This window comes from Phocoena phocoena, chromosome 15, assembly GCF_963924675.1.
Source record: "Phocoena phocoena chromosome 15, mPhoPho1.1, whole genome shotgun sequence".
Lineage (NCBI taxonomy): Eukaryota > Metazoa > Chordata > Mammalia > Artiodactyla > Phocoenidae > Phocoena > Phocoena phocoena.
In genome coordinates, this window is record NC_089233.1 from 37,241,245 (window position 1) to 37,256,287 (window position 15,043).

Below are 15,043 nucleotides of genomic sequence, written 5' to 3' on the forward strand. Positions count from 1 at the left end.
CCAAAGGGGAGAGCTGAGACATTCCTGTGGGCCCGGACCCCCAAGTCCAGCCATGCCTCTATCACAGCGCCCGTGTGGACGGCACAGGGAAGGCGGGTCTTCTCAGCACACGGGGGCCCCATGGGCCCCTGAGGACCCCCAGCCCCGAGTGATGTTCTGGGGCAGCTCTGCTTCCAGTGTCAGGGGCAGGTTGTTTCTGGGAAGAGCTGGCGAGCCCAGAGCAGGGATGCACCCCTCCCAGGCTGGGCAGTGCCAGATTTGGGATCCTGTGTCCCCAGTGCCCCACGGGACTTTTTCTAAAGTGACTCACATCCCCAGCCCACTTCTGTGATGAGGTCCGTGGATTCCTTTGTGGTAGGTTGGCGGGCACTCCACCTGGGTTTTAGCCTCTTTCAAGGGGATGGGGCCTCAAAAGACCTCTTCCATCCTGGCAGGGGAGCCCTCCATGGGGGGGCACAGGGGTCCAAGTGTGGGGAACTGAATGGGAGAAATAAAGGAATTGTACCCAGACAACTGGTGCCGGCTTCTCGTTCCCATCCAGCGTGGGCCACGGTCCAGTTTCCCAGTATTCACAGGCCCACTGGGGTGGGGTGGGGGGGCAACCCAGGATGCAGCCCTCCTTCATGTGTGGTGCAGGTAGGCAGTGCCCCAGCGGGGACACCCCCGAGAGAGAGATGCAGGCGAGAGGCTCAGAGACCCACAGGTGGGGAAGCACCTGGGGCCGCCCCACGCCCATGGAAGGGAGGCCCCTGGCCACTGTATCCTTGTCCCCATTGCTCCTGGGGCCGCTGCAGAGCCCTCGGGGAAGGCACTCTTTCCCTCTCGGTGCATCCTGGCCACTGTCATTGTCTGCAAGCTCAGGTGCACCCAAAACACGGGCCGCCCCGTCAGCACGCAGACCCGCTGGGCTCCAAGGTGTGTGGTGTGGCTGCGGGGCGTCGGGTTTCCTGGGCAAGGGGTTGCCTGTGAGACACTGACCTTGTCACAGGGAAGCCCCTCAACAGCCTTCGTGGGCGGGTCTGGGCAACAGTAGAGAGCAGGGCCACCTGGGTGGGGTGAGGCACCTGCGTGTCAGTGCTGGCCTGAAGCAAGACTGGCCACAGCGCACCCGGCTTCAGGACCCGGTGTGGGGAGAGCGCAGGCGCTGTGTTCTCAGCTGCTCAGGTGTTGGTTATGTGTTAAGGGAGTTTTTAGTTACACTGGGTTAAATAAAATTCACTCCACCTGTCTTTCTCGCTGAGGTTGCTCAAATCATCAGTGCAACTGCTCTGTGGCCGGCACCCTTTCTTGGTGGCTCTGCTCTGGCCATGTCCCCCTGTGGCACCCTGTACCCTCGTCCTGGTTGTTGGGCTGGCTGTGTTCAGCAGGTCCTGGGCTCCAGCCTCTCTGCTCGGGTTCTCTGACCAGAGGGCCAGTGATTGCTCCTGGGCCTCCCTCCCTTCCTGCCCAGGCCAGGGGGTTCCTGCCCGTGTCAGGCCAGCAGCCACCCCTGCTGGCTGGCCAAGTGGTACCCGCTCAGATCCTTCTAAAAACGGGCGGTTGGGGAGGCCTTGACGGAATGGGAAAGCTGAGGGCTCAGGTGCTACCGGCAGTTGGGCTGTGAAGTCAGGAGGTTCTGGTGAGAAAAAGAAGGTTCCAGAAGAGCCCCCGCTGCCCTGCCTACCTTGGTTTTGTCTTGGAAGGAGAGATGTGAGGGCAGAGCTACCACTTCACACCTCACGTGCTCCCCCTGGATCCCAGAGCCTTCAGCTCTGACTTTTCCTGCCTCCCTCCGCCCTCCCCTATCCCCCTCCCGCAACCGCCCTGGGGTCCAGCTGTGGGCAGCCATGGGCTGCTAGGCCCAGGGCTTCTTGGCAATGGCCAAAACCACAGGCAGGGCTGTTGGTAAAGCTATATCAGGTGAGTTGTGGCGGAGCTGGGAGGACCACCAGGCAAGATCCTGCACGAGGGTCTGGGCCACGTGGGACGGCTTTGCTTCCTGACCCCCAGCTCTCCTCAGAGCCCAGGCGCTCCATGTGAAGCTGGCCAGGCAGGCACTGTCCCATTCCTGCTGCCTAATGCTGTGTGTCCTCAGGTGGGGCCCTGGACTTTTATGAGGCTGAGTTTCCTACATGGACAGTGAGAGCTGGGCCTTGCTGTGGGACCCAGCGGGATGAGCCACGGTGAGCTCAGTGGGCGCACTCAGCAAGGTTTTGGATCCCTGTTATCCTCGGCTCCATTTGCGAGCATCTCCCCCCGTTGGCTCTAAAGGCAAACCCCAAGGTACCTTCTTGTAGAGCCGGCAGACAGCAACCCCTCGTTAGGGACCTCACCACCCTCCCAGCCGGGCACCATCACCCCAGAGGACCTGGAACTCCTCCTGGAGGAAGGGCTGGCCAGCTCCGAGCCCTTGAGTCTGGAGGAGAGCTCGGAGGGGTATGAGTCCAGCTGCCTGCTGTCCACCACTTCTGTCCCAGAGCAGGACACCCCCAAGCACTGGAAGCAGCTGGAGCAGTGGTAAGCCCCTTGGAGACCAGGGGCGGGGGAGCCACGTAGTCAGTGCCCTGCACACGCAGCTGACACAGCCCGCTCCTCACCCCACCAGGGTGGCTGACCTGCAGGCCGAGGTGGTGTCGCTGCGGGGACACAAGGCCTGCTGTGAGCGTACCACGCTGAGCCTGCTGCAGGAGCTGCTGCAGGTCCATACCTGCTTGCAGCTGCAGGACTTAGAGCTGAAGAGGCTTCAGCAGGCGGCTCAGGCTCCCGAGAAGGAGGCTTTCCAGGTGGGATGCATCAGCTGGGAGGCGACATCCCCGGGTGTCAGGGCAGCTGTTTCCTGGACCCTGAGCCCCACTCAGCCCCTGCTACTCAGGCCAGGGACTCACTCCGTGGGCCCCCGTGTCTCTGCTGGTCGAGCTGGGAGGGCCCCTGGCCTGCACTCAGCTCACCCCTCCACCTTGCAGTTCCCCAGCCTGCAGAACCAGAACCAGACGCAGGCGCTGGACAAGAGGTACCCCTGCACCCTTGGAGCAGGCTTAACAGGAGGGAGAGGGGCTTTGGGGAAGCAGCGGCTGCTGCCAGGCCAGTCTGGGCATCAGCCCCTGGCTTTTGTTGCCTCCAATTTGGTATCTTGCTCAGGTAAGCAAACACATCCACGGCCCAGCTCCAGAAGGTCAGGTTGCTGGAGCCTGGCAGCCTGTGGAGCTTGGGAAAGGGGCAGAAGGCTTGCTGCTGGGCCCCTCGGCTGAACCCCCACCCCAAAGGCTGCCCAGCCTGCTCCTGGCTGCCAGGAGGTGGCAGGGCAGGCCCCAGGCAGAAGCAGCTCTTGTGTGCCAGGCTGGTGGAGGTCTGGGAGGCCCTGACCCAGATCAGGAGGAAGCAGGCACTCCAGGACTCTGAGCGGAAGGGCGCCGAGCAGGAGGCCAGCCTTAGGTGGGCCCCTCAGGAGGCTGTCTCTGGACCTGCCGAGGGGTCGTGTGGGAGTCATCAAGGAGGGCAGGTGACCCTCCAGCCCAGGGTCCCCACCTCTTCCCCTTCCCCATTAGTTACGCTCACGGGGATTCTAGGTCTCTCTGTCCCAGGTGGAGACACAGAGTGGGCTTCTGGCCTCTCTGTGTGTTTACCCGGGCAGGGTTGGACCTCCTGCTAGGTCAGCCTGGGCCCCCCAGATGCAGGCCTGGCCTGAAAAGGATTTGGTGTCCAGGGCCCCACCAGCTTCCCTGAGGCTCCCCATCAGGCCTCTGGCCGACTGGGCTGCTGTGACCTGCAGCCATTGCCCCTAGGTTGTCTGAGCTGACCGAGAAGCTGAAGCAGGAGGAACGGGACCGGGAGGTGGCCTGTGGAGCCCTGCAGAAGAGCCAGGAGGAGGCCAGCCAGAGGGTGGGCCATGTGGTGGCCAGGATGCAGGTACCTGGGAGGCCAGGGGCAGATCCAGGCAGGGCTCTGGCATCAGCAGCCAGCAAGCTGCCAACAAGGCAGTCTGTGCAGGAGACCCCCAACTCTCCCCATCCCACATCTTCTCCACTGCTGAGGTCTTCCTTCACCCCAGCTCTCCTTTTGGTTCCGTTCATGTGTTCGGACCTGGTGGCTGACCCCCAAGTCCTATACTGTCCACTACGGTGGCCATTGGCCACGGGTGGCTCTGTATGTTGAAATTTAAAACTCAGTTCCTTGGTCACAGGAGCCACATCGCAGTGCACTGTGGCTACCTGTGGCTGGTAGCTGTCGATTTGGCTGTGCTGAGGTGGAGTGCGTCCTCCATCACAGAAAGTCCATCATTAGCACGAGTGCTGTTGTGGTCACTGCTCCCCCACCTCCCCTTCCCCATGTGATCACCCAGACCAAGAAATAGAATCTCATAGCCCGAGGCCCCTTCCTCGGCCATTTCCAGCTTCAATGCTTCCCTCCGCGCAAAGTGGAAGTCCCTTCCTGAAGACGCATCTTCTGGTGGCCCTGCTCCCAGCTGGTGCGTGTGGCCTAGAAGGTGGGGCAGGGGCCAGGGTGGAGCGCCTCTGGACCCAGCCTCTTCAGCTCTGCAAATAGAGACCAGGGACTGTGCCGCGTCCCCAGCTGCTGCCCTCATAGCTCAGCTGCCCAGCTCCATGCATGCCCCTCCCGCTGCCCTGTGGGAAGCTGGTGCCTTGGCTCCATCGAGAGGCAGGAGCCCCAGGCAGCATCGGGGTCCGGGATCCCAGATGCCTGGCTGGCACGCATCGCCCCAAGTGTGCCATGGGGCTGGGGTCAGTGCCCTGCCACTGCTGCCTGGTTTTGTGAATAAAGTTTTATCGGCACGTGGCCATTCGTTTATTGTTGCCCACGGCTGCTTTTGTGCTGGAACCACAAAGCTGAGGGCTTATGACAGAGACCCTGTGGCCCATGAACACCAAATGTCTGCCTTCTGTTTTTTTTGTTTTTTTTTTTTTGGCGGTACGCGGGCCTCTCACTGTTGTGGCCTCTCCCGTTGCGGAGCACAGGCTCCAGATGCACAGGCTCAGCGGCCATGGCTCACAGGCCTTGCCGCTCCGCAGCATGTGGGCTCTTCCCGGATCGGGGCATGAACCCATGTCCCCTGCATCGGCAGGCGGACTCTCAACCACTGCGCCACCAGGGAAGCCCTGCCTTCTGGTTCTTTATAGAAACAGCCAAGCCCTGCTCTGGGTCACCCTGCATGGGACAGGGAGGCTGGTGGGGGCTCAGGGCACACCTGCTCTGGGCTGTGGGCAGCCCTCCTGGCCCTAGAAGGACTTGTGGCCGTGGAGAGGGTGCCTTGTGCCTGTGGGCCTAGACCCCCGTCTCCTGCATCCAGAACCTCGGTGCAGCAAGAAAGGAGCTGATGGAGGGAGAAGAGAGAAGGGGTCCCACCCTGGGCCTGGAGGACGAGGGCAGACAGTGTGTGTGTGCACATGTGTGAACGGGGATGTGCACATATGCATGAGTGTGTGTGCATGTGTGAGCGTGTGCTCACGTGTACACTCAGCCTCCTTGCCCGGGGCTCCTGGCAGGGGTATGATCCGATGGCTGCTCTGCCGCCTCCCCTGGTGGGGTCTGGCAGTCACTGTGAGGACCATGTGTGTCCTGGGCCCGTGGAGCGTGGCCTTCAGACCCTTCACAGCCCTTGCGCCTGGCTCTCTGGGACATGTGGCCCCTGCCTGCCCTGCCTTCCTTCCTGAGGAGGGTGTGACGGGCCCACCCCTGCAGGGCACACAGGACCAGGGTCCCCTCCGACAGAGATGGTTGGGCAGGAGAACAGCAAGTCCCTGATGGCGCTGTGGGTATGGGGATGGGCAAGGGGGACGCCCTTGGGGAGGTGCACGGTGACCATGTGGCCCCCCCTCCACAGGCCCAGATGACCAAGCTCAGGGAGGAGATGAGCCTCCGCTTTCTCAAGAGGGAGGCCAAGCTATGCAGCTTCCTGCAGAAGAGCTTTCTGGCCCTGGAGAAGGTGAGTGCCTGCCGGCGGCAGGCCATCCAGTCCCCCTCTCCCCAGCTCACGGCGGGCGGGGTCTCCCCACAGAGGATGAAGGCCTCAGAGAGCGCACGGCTGCGGGCGGAGAGCGGCCTATGGGAGGAGCTGGAGAGCCAGTGGCAGCAACTCCGGGAGCTTGACGCAGAGCGCACGCGGGCCCTGCAGGGGCAGAGGCAGAGGCAGGTGGGTGGCACAGTGGGCACCAGCACAGGCGGGGCCCCGGCTGGAGCTGGGCAGGTCTCAGGTTGCCTCTGCCCAGCAGCAGGAAGAGTGCCACCTCCTGGAGCAGTGTCGGGGTCTGGACGAGGCCGTGGTCCAGCTGACCGAGTTCGTGCGTCAGAACCAAGCATCGCTGAGCCACATCCTGCTGGCCGAGCAGAAGGCCTGGTGGGTGTCCGAGTGGGGCCTCAGGTGGGGCAGGTGGGAACTGCCCTGCTCCCCTGACCCCAACGTCCTGAGCCTGGCTCGAGGCCCAGCAGGGTGCCCTGGGGCAGAGAAGCTGCCCTTTAGTGGGGGGCTCCCATCCCTCCCCCAGCCTGTCCCTCGCGGGGGAACTCTGAGTGGCAGCGGTGGACTCAGCCCTGTCTCGGTGGTCCCTGTGATGACCCTCATCCTCTCCCTGGGGCCACCTGGAAGGTTCTGAAGCCAGTAGCCGGGCTCGCTGCCCTGGCACAATGCCAAGGGGTGGGCCAGCCTTGGCTGAGGGACAGTTTCTCTCAGTGGCACCCACCCCCAGGGATGCTAAAGGGAAGTTGGAGAACAGCCGGGCCGGGGAGCTGGCTACCTACCTGCAGGAGAGCCTGGAGACCATGCAGCTGGCCAGCGAGCTGGCCCAGCAGGAGATGTACAGTGCCCTGGAGCTGGTGAGACGGCAGGGCCAGGGCCGGGCCTGCAGGGTTCCCTGCCTATGCAGGCAGTACACTCAGCCCAGCCTCCCACAGCTCCGAGAAAAGAGCCAGGCCCTGGAGGTGTCCGTGGCTGAGCTGGTCAGGCAGGTGAAGGACATGAGTGACCACTTCCTGGCCCTGAGCTGGAGGCTGGACCTGCAGGAGCAGACGCTGAGCCTGAGACTGTGCGAGGTGAGTGCACAGAGCAGCCCAGGGAAGGCGCACCTAGATGGGAGGGGTCCTGCTGCCCCTCAGGGCGGCGGGTCCCAACCCACCCAACAGCTGTCCACAAGGCCCGGGGCCCCAACCACACGGGGGCTCCACTGAGTGACCAGCAAAGCAGCCTATACCTTTGGGTTCTTTTTGCTCTTTTTCTAACAGCTTTATTGAGGTTCAGTGCACCCACCATACAATTCCCCCTTTCAAAGTGTGTACTTCCGTGGTTCTTTGTCTATTCAGAGTTGTACAGCCACCACCACAATCACTTTTAGAACTTTTCCATCCCCGAAAAGGAAACCCCGTGCATTAGAGGTCACAACCCCTCCCCCAGCCCCTGGCAAACACTGGTCTGCTTTCCGTCTCTCTGGATTTGCCCGCTCTGGACATTTCGTATAAATGGAATCAAATGCTCTGTGGCCTTTTGTGAGCTTCTCTCGCTGAATGTTCCATGTTTGAGGTTCATCCACTCTGTGGCATGTGTCAGTGCTCCTTTCCTTTTTATGGCTGTCACATTTCACTGTGTGGATGGATCATAGCTTATCCATTTGTCAGCTGATGGACACTGAACTGGTGTCCTTCTGAAGCCCTTAGTGCTGCTGTGAACACAGGTATACACCCTTTGGCGGCGGGGCTGGGTCCCCCATCCTGTGCGTGTAGGCCAGCTGCCTGTTCTTTGTCGCTGCCGACTCACAGGCAGCTGGGTCTGGCTCAGGGGAGGGAGCGAAGCCAGGCCTTCTTAGGGATGTGGCTCTGCTCAGCCTGGTGGCCCTGCCTGGGAGGACTGGGGCACCCAGACTGTGCCAGGCCAGGCCACCCGGGCTGTGTCCGGTCAGTGTGGACATGCTCTGAGTTGAGGCGGGGGCCCTGTGCCCTCCAGGAGCTCTGCTGCGTGGGACTCGGCGTCTCAGGTCTGACTATGGCTCCAGTGGGGCCAGTCGGCCTGTCCACCCTCTCTGGGCGGGTTCCAGCCCTCACTGGTGTCTGCGCCCCAGGCACAGAGTGCATGGGGAGTTGCAGAGCAGCGATGGCGGGAAGGCCTGGCCCGGTGTCGAGCGGAGGCCGAGGCGCACCTACGGGAGGTGCAGCAGAGAGTGGACAGCCTTCCCGGCAGGTGGGTGAGGGCTGGGCTGGCCGCCTCCTCCCCGCTGTGCCCACCCTGAGCAGCCCGCCGGCTCCACGTTTCAGATAGAGGCCATCGCCGACACGTGCATCCTTCACAAGAGGGACTCAGATTTCAAGATCCCTGCTGAGGCCAAAGCCAGGTGAGGCCCCCGGCTCCCTGTCATAGCCTGGCAGGACCTTCAGGGAGTGGGCTGGTCCCACTGCAGGAGGGCACAGCCGTCTCAGAATGACCCTGCTGCATCACAGGGCTTCCTGACAGTGGTCCATCCTCCCCAAGCCCCTGCACCTGTGGCAGTCCCAACCCCTCCCCACCCCAGGCCTGGCCCAGCTTCGGGTTTGGCCCCTGCTGGGGGCAGCCTTTCACTCTGTCACCTGCTGGGGACCCCCCAGTGCCCACTGGTGGGGCGGCAGTGCCGAGCACCCTATGCTCTGCCCAGGGCCTCCTCCCTCCAGCTGCCCCACCCCCCAGATGCCCCCCAGAGCCCGGCAGCCCCGGCCTCCTGTGCTCACAGAGAGCTCTAGGGCAAGGCCGTGAGGCAGGAGCTGGCTGCTCTGCCGTCCTCTGTGCAGCTGCTCAGAGAGGGCAACCCCGGGCGGAAGATCGCCAAGATCCAGGGCAAGCTGGCCACGGTACCCCTAGGCCCCTGGGCTTGGCACACTCGGTGGGGGCGGGGGGGCTGGCTCAGACAGGGGCAGACCTTCCCCCACCCAGGGAGGCTCAGATCCAGGACACCCCCCTGGGAATGTGGGGGGCGAGGCGCATGGAACCAGCCATCCTGCTGGGCGGCTCTGCACGTATCAGCCTCTGGAAGTACCAAGTGGGGGCTCCTGTCTGGAGCCCCCAGATGCTGAGGTGAATCAGCAGCTAGTGAAAAGAGCAGCCCTGAGTTCTGGCCGGGTCCCCCCTTGTCTTCGGGCTGAGTGATGCGACCGGCTCCCACTGAGGAGCGAGGACCCATGTGTCAGAGGCCAGCTCCTGCCACGAGTGATTAGGGCGGGGGCCTCCCCCGAGTCTGCAGACTTTCTGCATCTGTGCCCACGAATGGGGGCCGTGTTTAGTTTCAGAACCAAATGATGAAGTTGGAAAGCAGCATCCAGTACAAGACCATTCAGAATCTCAAGTTTAATACAGAAACCAAGCGGGTGAGAGGTGGCCCCTGAACGGGGCCCTGGCCGTGCCCCCGCCCCTGCCACCCAAGCTCCAGGGCTTACCAGGCCCTGTGGGTGGGCCGCCTTTCTCTGTGCAGAGCCTGACTTGCAGCTGCCCTCACCACCCCCAGCCTGGCCACCCCGTAGCTTTTTGGTCTGCCCAGCCGTCTGTCTGCATGTCTGGCCCAAGCAGAGTTTCTGGGCAGATAAGGCCCAGGCTAGCCCAGAGGGAGATAAATCCCATTGGCTGTCCCGCTCCTCTGGTCTGATTCCCGCGTCCGCAGCGCACGGAGGAGATGGCCACTCCGCTGTCAAGCGTGATGCACCTGTGGAGCGAGGGGGGCCCTGACGCTAGGCAGCAGGAGGGTCCCCATGTCCCTGGTGAGGCAGCAGTTCTTCATCAAGGATGTGGCCCCTGACGAGGTGGTCCCCATGAACCACTGGGGCATGTATCAGGCCGTGAGGTGGGCAGCGGGGAGCCGCCTTCCAGAGCCCCCTCTAGGCCCGGGTTCGGGGCTGGGCGGACCCCGAGGGCAGTGGGCGGAGGCGGGTTCCAGGCTGTGAGCCGTGTCTCTGGGCAGGTGGCTGCGGTGGAAGGCGGTCCTCATGAAGCTGGCGGCCTGGCAGAGGCCAAGGGCGGTCTCGGAGAAGCCCCTCGGCTAGAAGCCTGCCCACTAGCTCTTGTCCCTGCCCCTTTCCCAGAAATAAACATGCCCGCCCCACGCCTGTCTGAGGCTGGAGTTCCCTCCAGGGGTTCAGGAGGCCCTGGGCAGGGGAGTGGCCAAGAGGACCTTCCCTAGACTCCCAGAACCTCTGCCCCTGTCCTGGCTGCTGAGCCCCAGGCCCCACCGCTCCCCAGCGCCTCCCACCCACAGGCACTGCGGCCCGAGCCCCACCCGGAGCCAACAGCACGTTAGCTTGGCCACTCAGACGGTGCCCCCCTTCCTGCCTCTCCAAGAAAGCCGTCACCCCCATGGTAGCTGGCCCTGCCACCTGCACGGGTGCCACGAGGAAGAGCCACCCTGGGGCCAGTTGGATGGGCAGTGTGGAGGGCTGCCCTTCACCACTGACTGGAACTTTGGGGGCTGGTCTTTGAGGAAATGTGGCTTGCCAAGAGGGGAACCCAGTGTGTAGACGCCCTGAGCCCACCGCCTCCAAGAGGCTGCAGCTCCTGCCCCATCCTCCCTCCTGTGGGCAGAGCTCTTGGGTGGCCCCTGCCCATTCCCTGCCCTGGCCTGGGAAGTCCCTACCTGAGCTGATTTGTCCCCTGGTGGCTGCCCTGATTGGAGGTCCCCGAGGGCTCCTCTCAGGACAGCAATAAGGAGAGTCCGGGCCCTTGTTGCCCTCAGCTCACCCCCGCTGATCCTTGCTCAATCGCTAGGCCTCGGCCAGCTGCACCCCCTCCAGGGCCTGGCCCCCCGAGCCCAGCAGCTCGGGGCCGGCCTCTGCTGACCAACTGGCCAGCAGGTCGCTGAAGTCAGGCGTGCCGGGGTGCAACAGACCCAGGGGGCTGGGTGCCGGCTCCTTCCAGAAGGAGGGGGGAAGCTTCCTTTGGGTCATGGGGGTGATGTGGCCGTACTTCTGCTCCAGCCTGAGTCGGCGGCCGGCCGCGGCCCTGGGTCCCGAGTACTGCCACAGCCCGTAGTCGAAGAGCTCGGCCAGGGGTCCCAGCAGCTGCAGCCCTTCCCCACCGAGGCCCGGCCCGCACGCCTGCCCCTCGGGGGCCCCAGGGGAGCAGACCCTGGGCTCAGTGGCCTCATTTTCTGGGGCGTCACCCTGTGCCAGGCGCACAAGGTTGGCGCAGGAAAGCTCCCTGGCTGAGCTGCTGGCTGTGTGGCCATCGGCGTAGATGTCGCAGGCGTCGGGGTCCTGCCCCCGGTCCTTGTGGCCGAAGTACCGCTGGATGTCGCCACTGATGAGCTCAGAGAACCGCAGGAGCTGCAGCGGCGTCTCTGGGCCACCGGGGTCCAGAGGGGCCACTTCTGGGGCCCAACCTGAGCTCTGGGGGGCCGGGCTGTGGCCCTCTGGCCCCTCGACCTCCAGTTCCTCTTCCCCATCCTCCTCCTCCTCCTCCTCAGAAGAGTCTGGGGGCTCCGGGTCTGAGGGCAGGAAGGGCCCATGGGATGGCAGAGGCAGCCGGAAGTCACAGAGAGGCCAGATCACGCCCGCGGCCATCTCTCCGCCGAGCTTCTGGGGGCTCTCGGGCAGTGGGCGCTAGCTGGGGAGGGAGGTGGAGAGGGGACAGGTTAGCAGTCAGGGCCCGTAGCCCTCCTAGGGGAATAGTCACTGCAGGGTTGGGGCGGGTGCTGAGCTCAGAGGCAGGTGACATTTGGAGAGACGGAGGTGGTGGGCACTGTGGCGGGGGGGCATGGTGGGGGGGCATGGCAGGGGTGAGCTGCAGGGTGCAGGCCTCAGTCACCCGCCAGAGGAGGGTACATCCTGTCCTGTAGGGAGGGTGGCTGACTGCTGTTGGAATAGTGACTTGGAGAGAGAGAAGCTGGGCAGGTGGGAAGGGAGCTGGCCCAGGGGCTGGGCTTCGGGCAGGTTTGGGGTCTGGAGAGCAGAGCCCTCGCCCCAGCTCAGGGTCGCTGTAGCTCTTGATAAACAGGCTTGTTGACGTAGACTCTGCCCAGGTGCAGGGTGGGGAGGGACCCCCTTGACACATCCCCTCCCCGAGTGTCTGTGGTTGGCAGGGTCCCTCTGTGCCTGAAGTGACCATGCTGAGCCCGGGAGCCGGGCCTGGATGCCTCGACCTGGGTGCTCTGTCCCTTGCAGTTTTGGGGGCTTCAGAGGCTTCAGGGGCTGTGAGGGTGAGCTCCGGGGATCTTCAGGGGAGGGCAGAGCCATTTCTCTGTCCCCACAGTCGCAGGCTTCCCTGTGCTCCCTGTCGGGGGTGGAGGGTTGATGAGGTCACCTCTAGCATCTCTAACCTGGGGATGGGTGGGGGGGCTGGCAGGACCATGGAGGGGGTGGGATTAGGGGAGCTGATTGTGAATGTGGGAGGCCCCCCCCGAACAGGGCCCCAGCTCCTGCACTGCAGGGAGGCAGGGGGGCCAGCCCTTGGACCAGGAGGCCTTCTAGCGGGAGCCCTGGGCAAGGGGGAGGAAGAAAGGGAAGAAGGGTTAGAGAGAAGGGGGGGCTCACAGCTTCAGGAAACCACTCCCTATGTGGGGGGAGGGGCGGGAAGTCCACAGGCCGCCCTCAGAGTCAGGGGGGCCTCTCTGACCTCCCCCTCTTCCCTGCCATCATGCTCCGCAGTTCTAGGGCCCCTCTTCCCTGTTGGGGTGAACCGTGGCCCCAGCGTTGGTCGTTGGCATGGCAGCTGGTGGGGAGCCAAGACTCAGGTGCCCCCCTTTCCCTGGCCAGCCCACCTCGATGACCCAGCCCCGCTCAGCCCTGCTGTTGACCCCTCCCCGTGGGTGGGTGGTCCCCAAAGACCACCAGGGCAGAGGAACCCCACAGCCTTCCCAGGACCTCCGCCACCAGGACCCTCCCACCCGCCGCCCAGCCTGGCTCCTACCTGCCGAGGCCTGCAGCTCCCGCTGGGCAGGCCCACCTCCACCTGGGCTCAAGCATTTATAGCCAAGATCTGTGGCTGGCCCGGCTGGCAAATATTTGGTGACTGCATTGTCATCGCAGACTGGGCAAATAGAGCCCGTTTGCTTTAGCGCCCGGCAACCAGGGCCCCGCCGGGGGGAGCCTCAGCCTGCCCGGGGGACGGTGGAGTGTTTGCCGCTCGCCCAGCTGGCTCACACCCGGGGCCGAGGACCCTTATCTCCGCCACTGATTGGGGCCTGGACCAAGCCTTGTCAAATAGGCGGAAAATTAAATTTCATGCTATTTTGACTCCTGGAGTAGCCTTCTCTAGAGGACATCCTGCTTCTGCAGTGCTCTGGGTGAACGGGCTCTGGGCCAGCAGCAGGACCTGGGAAGCCCCAGGAGGGCCAGGGACCACCAGCCAGGGCCCAGGTGGTGGGTTTATGCAGGTGGGGACCCCAGAGTCCCTGCCCAGCCCCCTCCTGCCACTTCCCACCGTTCCAGAGCTGCAGGTGCATTTGCAACAAACCCTATTGAATCACTGCTCCCCCAAGGGCTTCGTCCCCATGTCCAGGCTGAGGTGACACCTCCCTTCTCTGGCTCCTTTTTTAGCTCCTGTGCCTTCCCCTAAGGGGCTTGGTGGCCCCTCCAGCCCCGTGGGTCCTGCCTGGGGGCGTCCTCACTGTGGTTACCACCCACCATTACAGCCCCTTCACCGTGAGTCCCATGAGTCCAGTCCAAGTTTCCCCGTCCCCGGAAACCGACCTTGGCCACAGCCACAGTTCTGTCCTTATACCCTGGGGTCCAATGACACTTGCCAGGTCCTGATTGTGGGTCGACCCTGCCCCAGCCTTAGCCAGCCTCTCTCTGACCCAGCACAGCCCAGATGTCAGCCAAGACCCGGGGGAGGCTGGGGGTTGGGGTCCCTGGTGGCTCCCCAGGACTGCTGGGACCCCAGAATCCCTCTTTGCCCAGGTACGGCCCCTGCCCCTCTGCCAGCCCAGGGAGCGCCCACCATGACCTGCCCAGGACCCAGGGCTGGACCTCAGCAGCTGTTCTGGCTGTAGCTGCAGTGCCCACTGCTGCCTATTGGGAACAGGCAGGGCCGGGGTCTGGGAAGGGCCTGGAGACCGGCCGGGTTGGGGTCAGCCCCGCAGGGTGGGGCCTCAGGGGCCCGAGGGAAGTGCTGGGCCAGGGGGCTGGGCTGGGGAAGGTGAGATGCAGCCCTGTCATGCAGAAGGTCCTGGCCTTTGTGGCCAGAGGAGGGGCTTCACAAAGGAGGTGGTTTGCAGGCACTGATGGGGCAGGTGCTCACCCAGCCAAACTGGGGGAAGTAAAGGTGTTCCAGCAGAGGGGACAGCCTGGAAAGGAACCAGATCGCGAGGAGCTGGCACCCCTGTGGTAGGCTGAGTGATGGCCCCAAAGATGTCCACACCCTGATCCCTGGGAATTGCGTCCTCACCTCACTTGGCAAAGGGACCCAGCGGAGGTGACTGAGATAAGGACCCTGAGATGGGAGATGGCCCTGGATTATCCAGTGGGCTTGTGTGTCACAGAGGGAAGCAGGAGGGTCCGAGTGGGGGTGGGGGGAGACGTGGCGACTGAAGCAGAAGGTCACCTTTGAAGGTGGAGGGGCTGCAATCCAAGGAATGGAGCGGCCTCTAAAATCCGGAAGACAAGGAGATTCTCCCCTGGAGCCTTCAGGGCACAAACCTGCAGACACCTTGATTTGGGGCCAGGGAAACCCACTCGGGACCTCGGACCTCCAGGACTGCACAACAAATCAGTGTTGTTTTAAGCCACTCAGTTTGTGCTCCCTGTTTCAGCAGCAACAGGAAGCCCAGAGCTGGAAGCATTGGCTGGAAGGTGGGGTGGGTGGCACACAGGACCTCCTGGCCTGGCCCTGGAGCTCGGACCTTCCTCCTGTACTGGGAGCCAAGTCGGCCAGGGCCTCAGCTCTTCCCAGCATCACTGGAACCAAATCGCAGAGTGGCAGTGGGGCTTTTGCAGGAAAGAGGCCCCAGGGTGGTTTTCACCCCCCACCCCACAGGCCCACTTTTCCATCCTGGCCTCTGCCTCAGGCTCCCAGTCAGTGGAACTGGGGCTGTGGAAGGGGCTCTGGGTCCCAAGAGTGACCCAGCGAGGTGTCCATTCGTGCCAGCTGTGGGAAGACTGTCCACAGACA

The 15,043-nt window shown here is 63.6% G+C and overlaps 2 protein-coding genes across 2 annotated transcripts; one reads left to right on the plus strand and one right to left on the minus strand.

The window, feature by feature from the left end:
- Positions 1-1,856: 1,856 nt before the first annotated feature.
- On the plus strand, positions 1,857-9,984 carry CCDC154 (coiled-coil domain containing 154). The gene is given in 19 exon segments (XM_065893237.1): positions 1,857-1,899; positions 2,075-2,162; positions 2,251-2,496; positions 2,585-2,762; positions 2,943-2,989; positions 3,316-3,411; positions 3,762-3,885; positions 5,819-5,920; positions 5,993-6,127; positions 6,210-6,331; positions 6,681-6,807; positions 6,886-7,023; positions 8,043-8,165; positions 8,236-8,312; positions 8,685-8,802; positions 9,232-9,315; positions 9,606-9,667; positions 9,669-9,785; positions 9,903-9,984. Coding segments are annotated over 19 exon segments (2,109 nt in total).
- A 714-nt stretch (positions 9,985-10,698) lies between these two features.
- On the minus strand, positions 10,699-11,496 carry PERCC1 (proline and glutamate rich with coiled coil 1). The gene has a single exon (XM_065893685.1). It carries the CDS (start codon positions 11,494-11,496, stop codon positions 10,699-10,701), a length of 798 nt encoding a protein of 265 aa, XP_065749757.1.
- Positions 11,497-15,043: the final 3,547 nt, after the last annotated feature.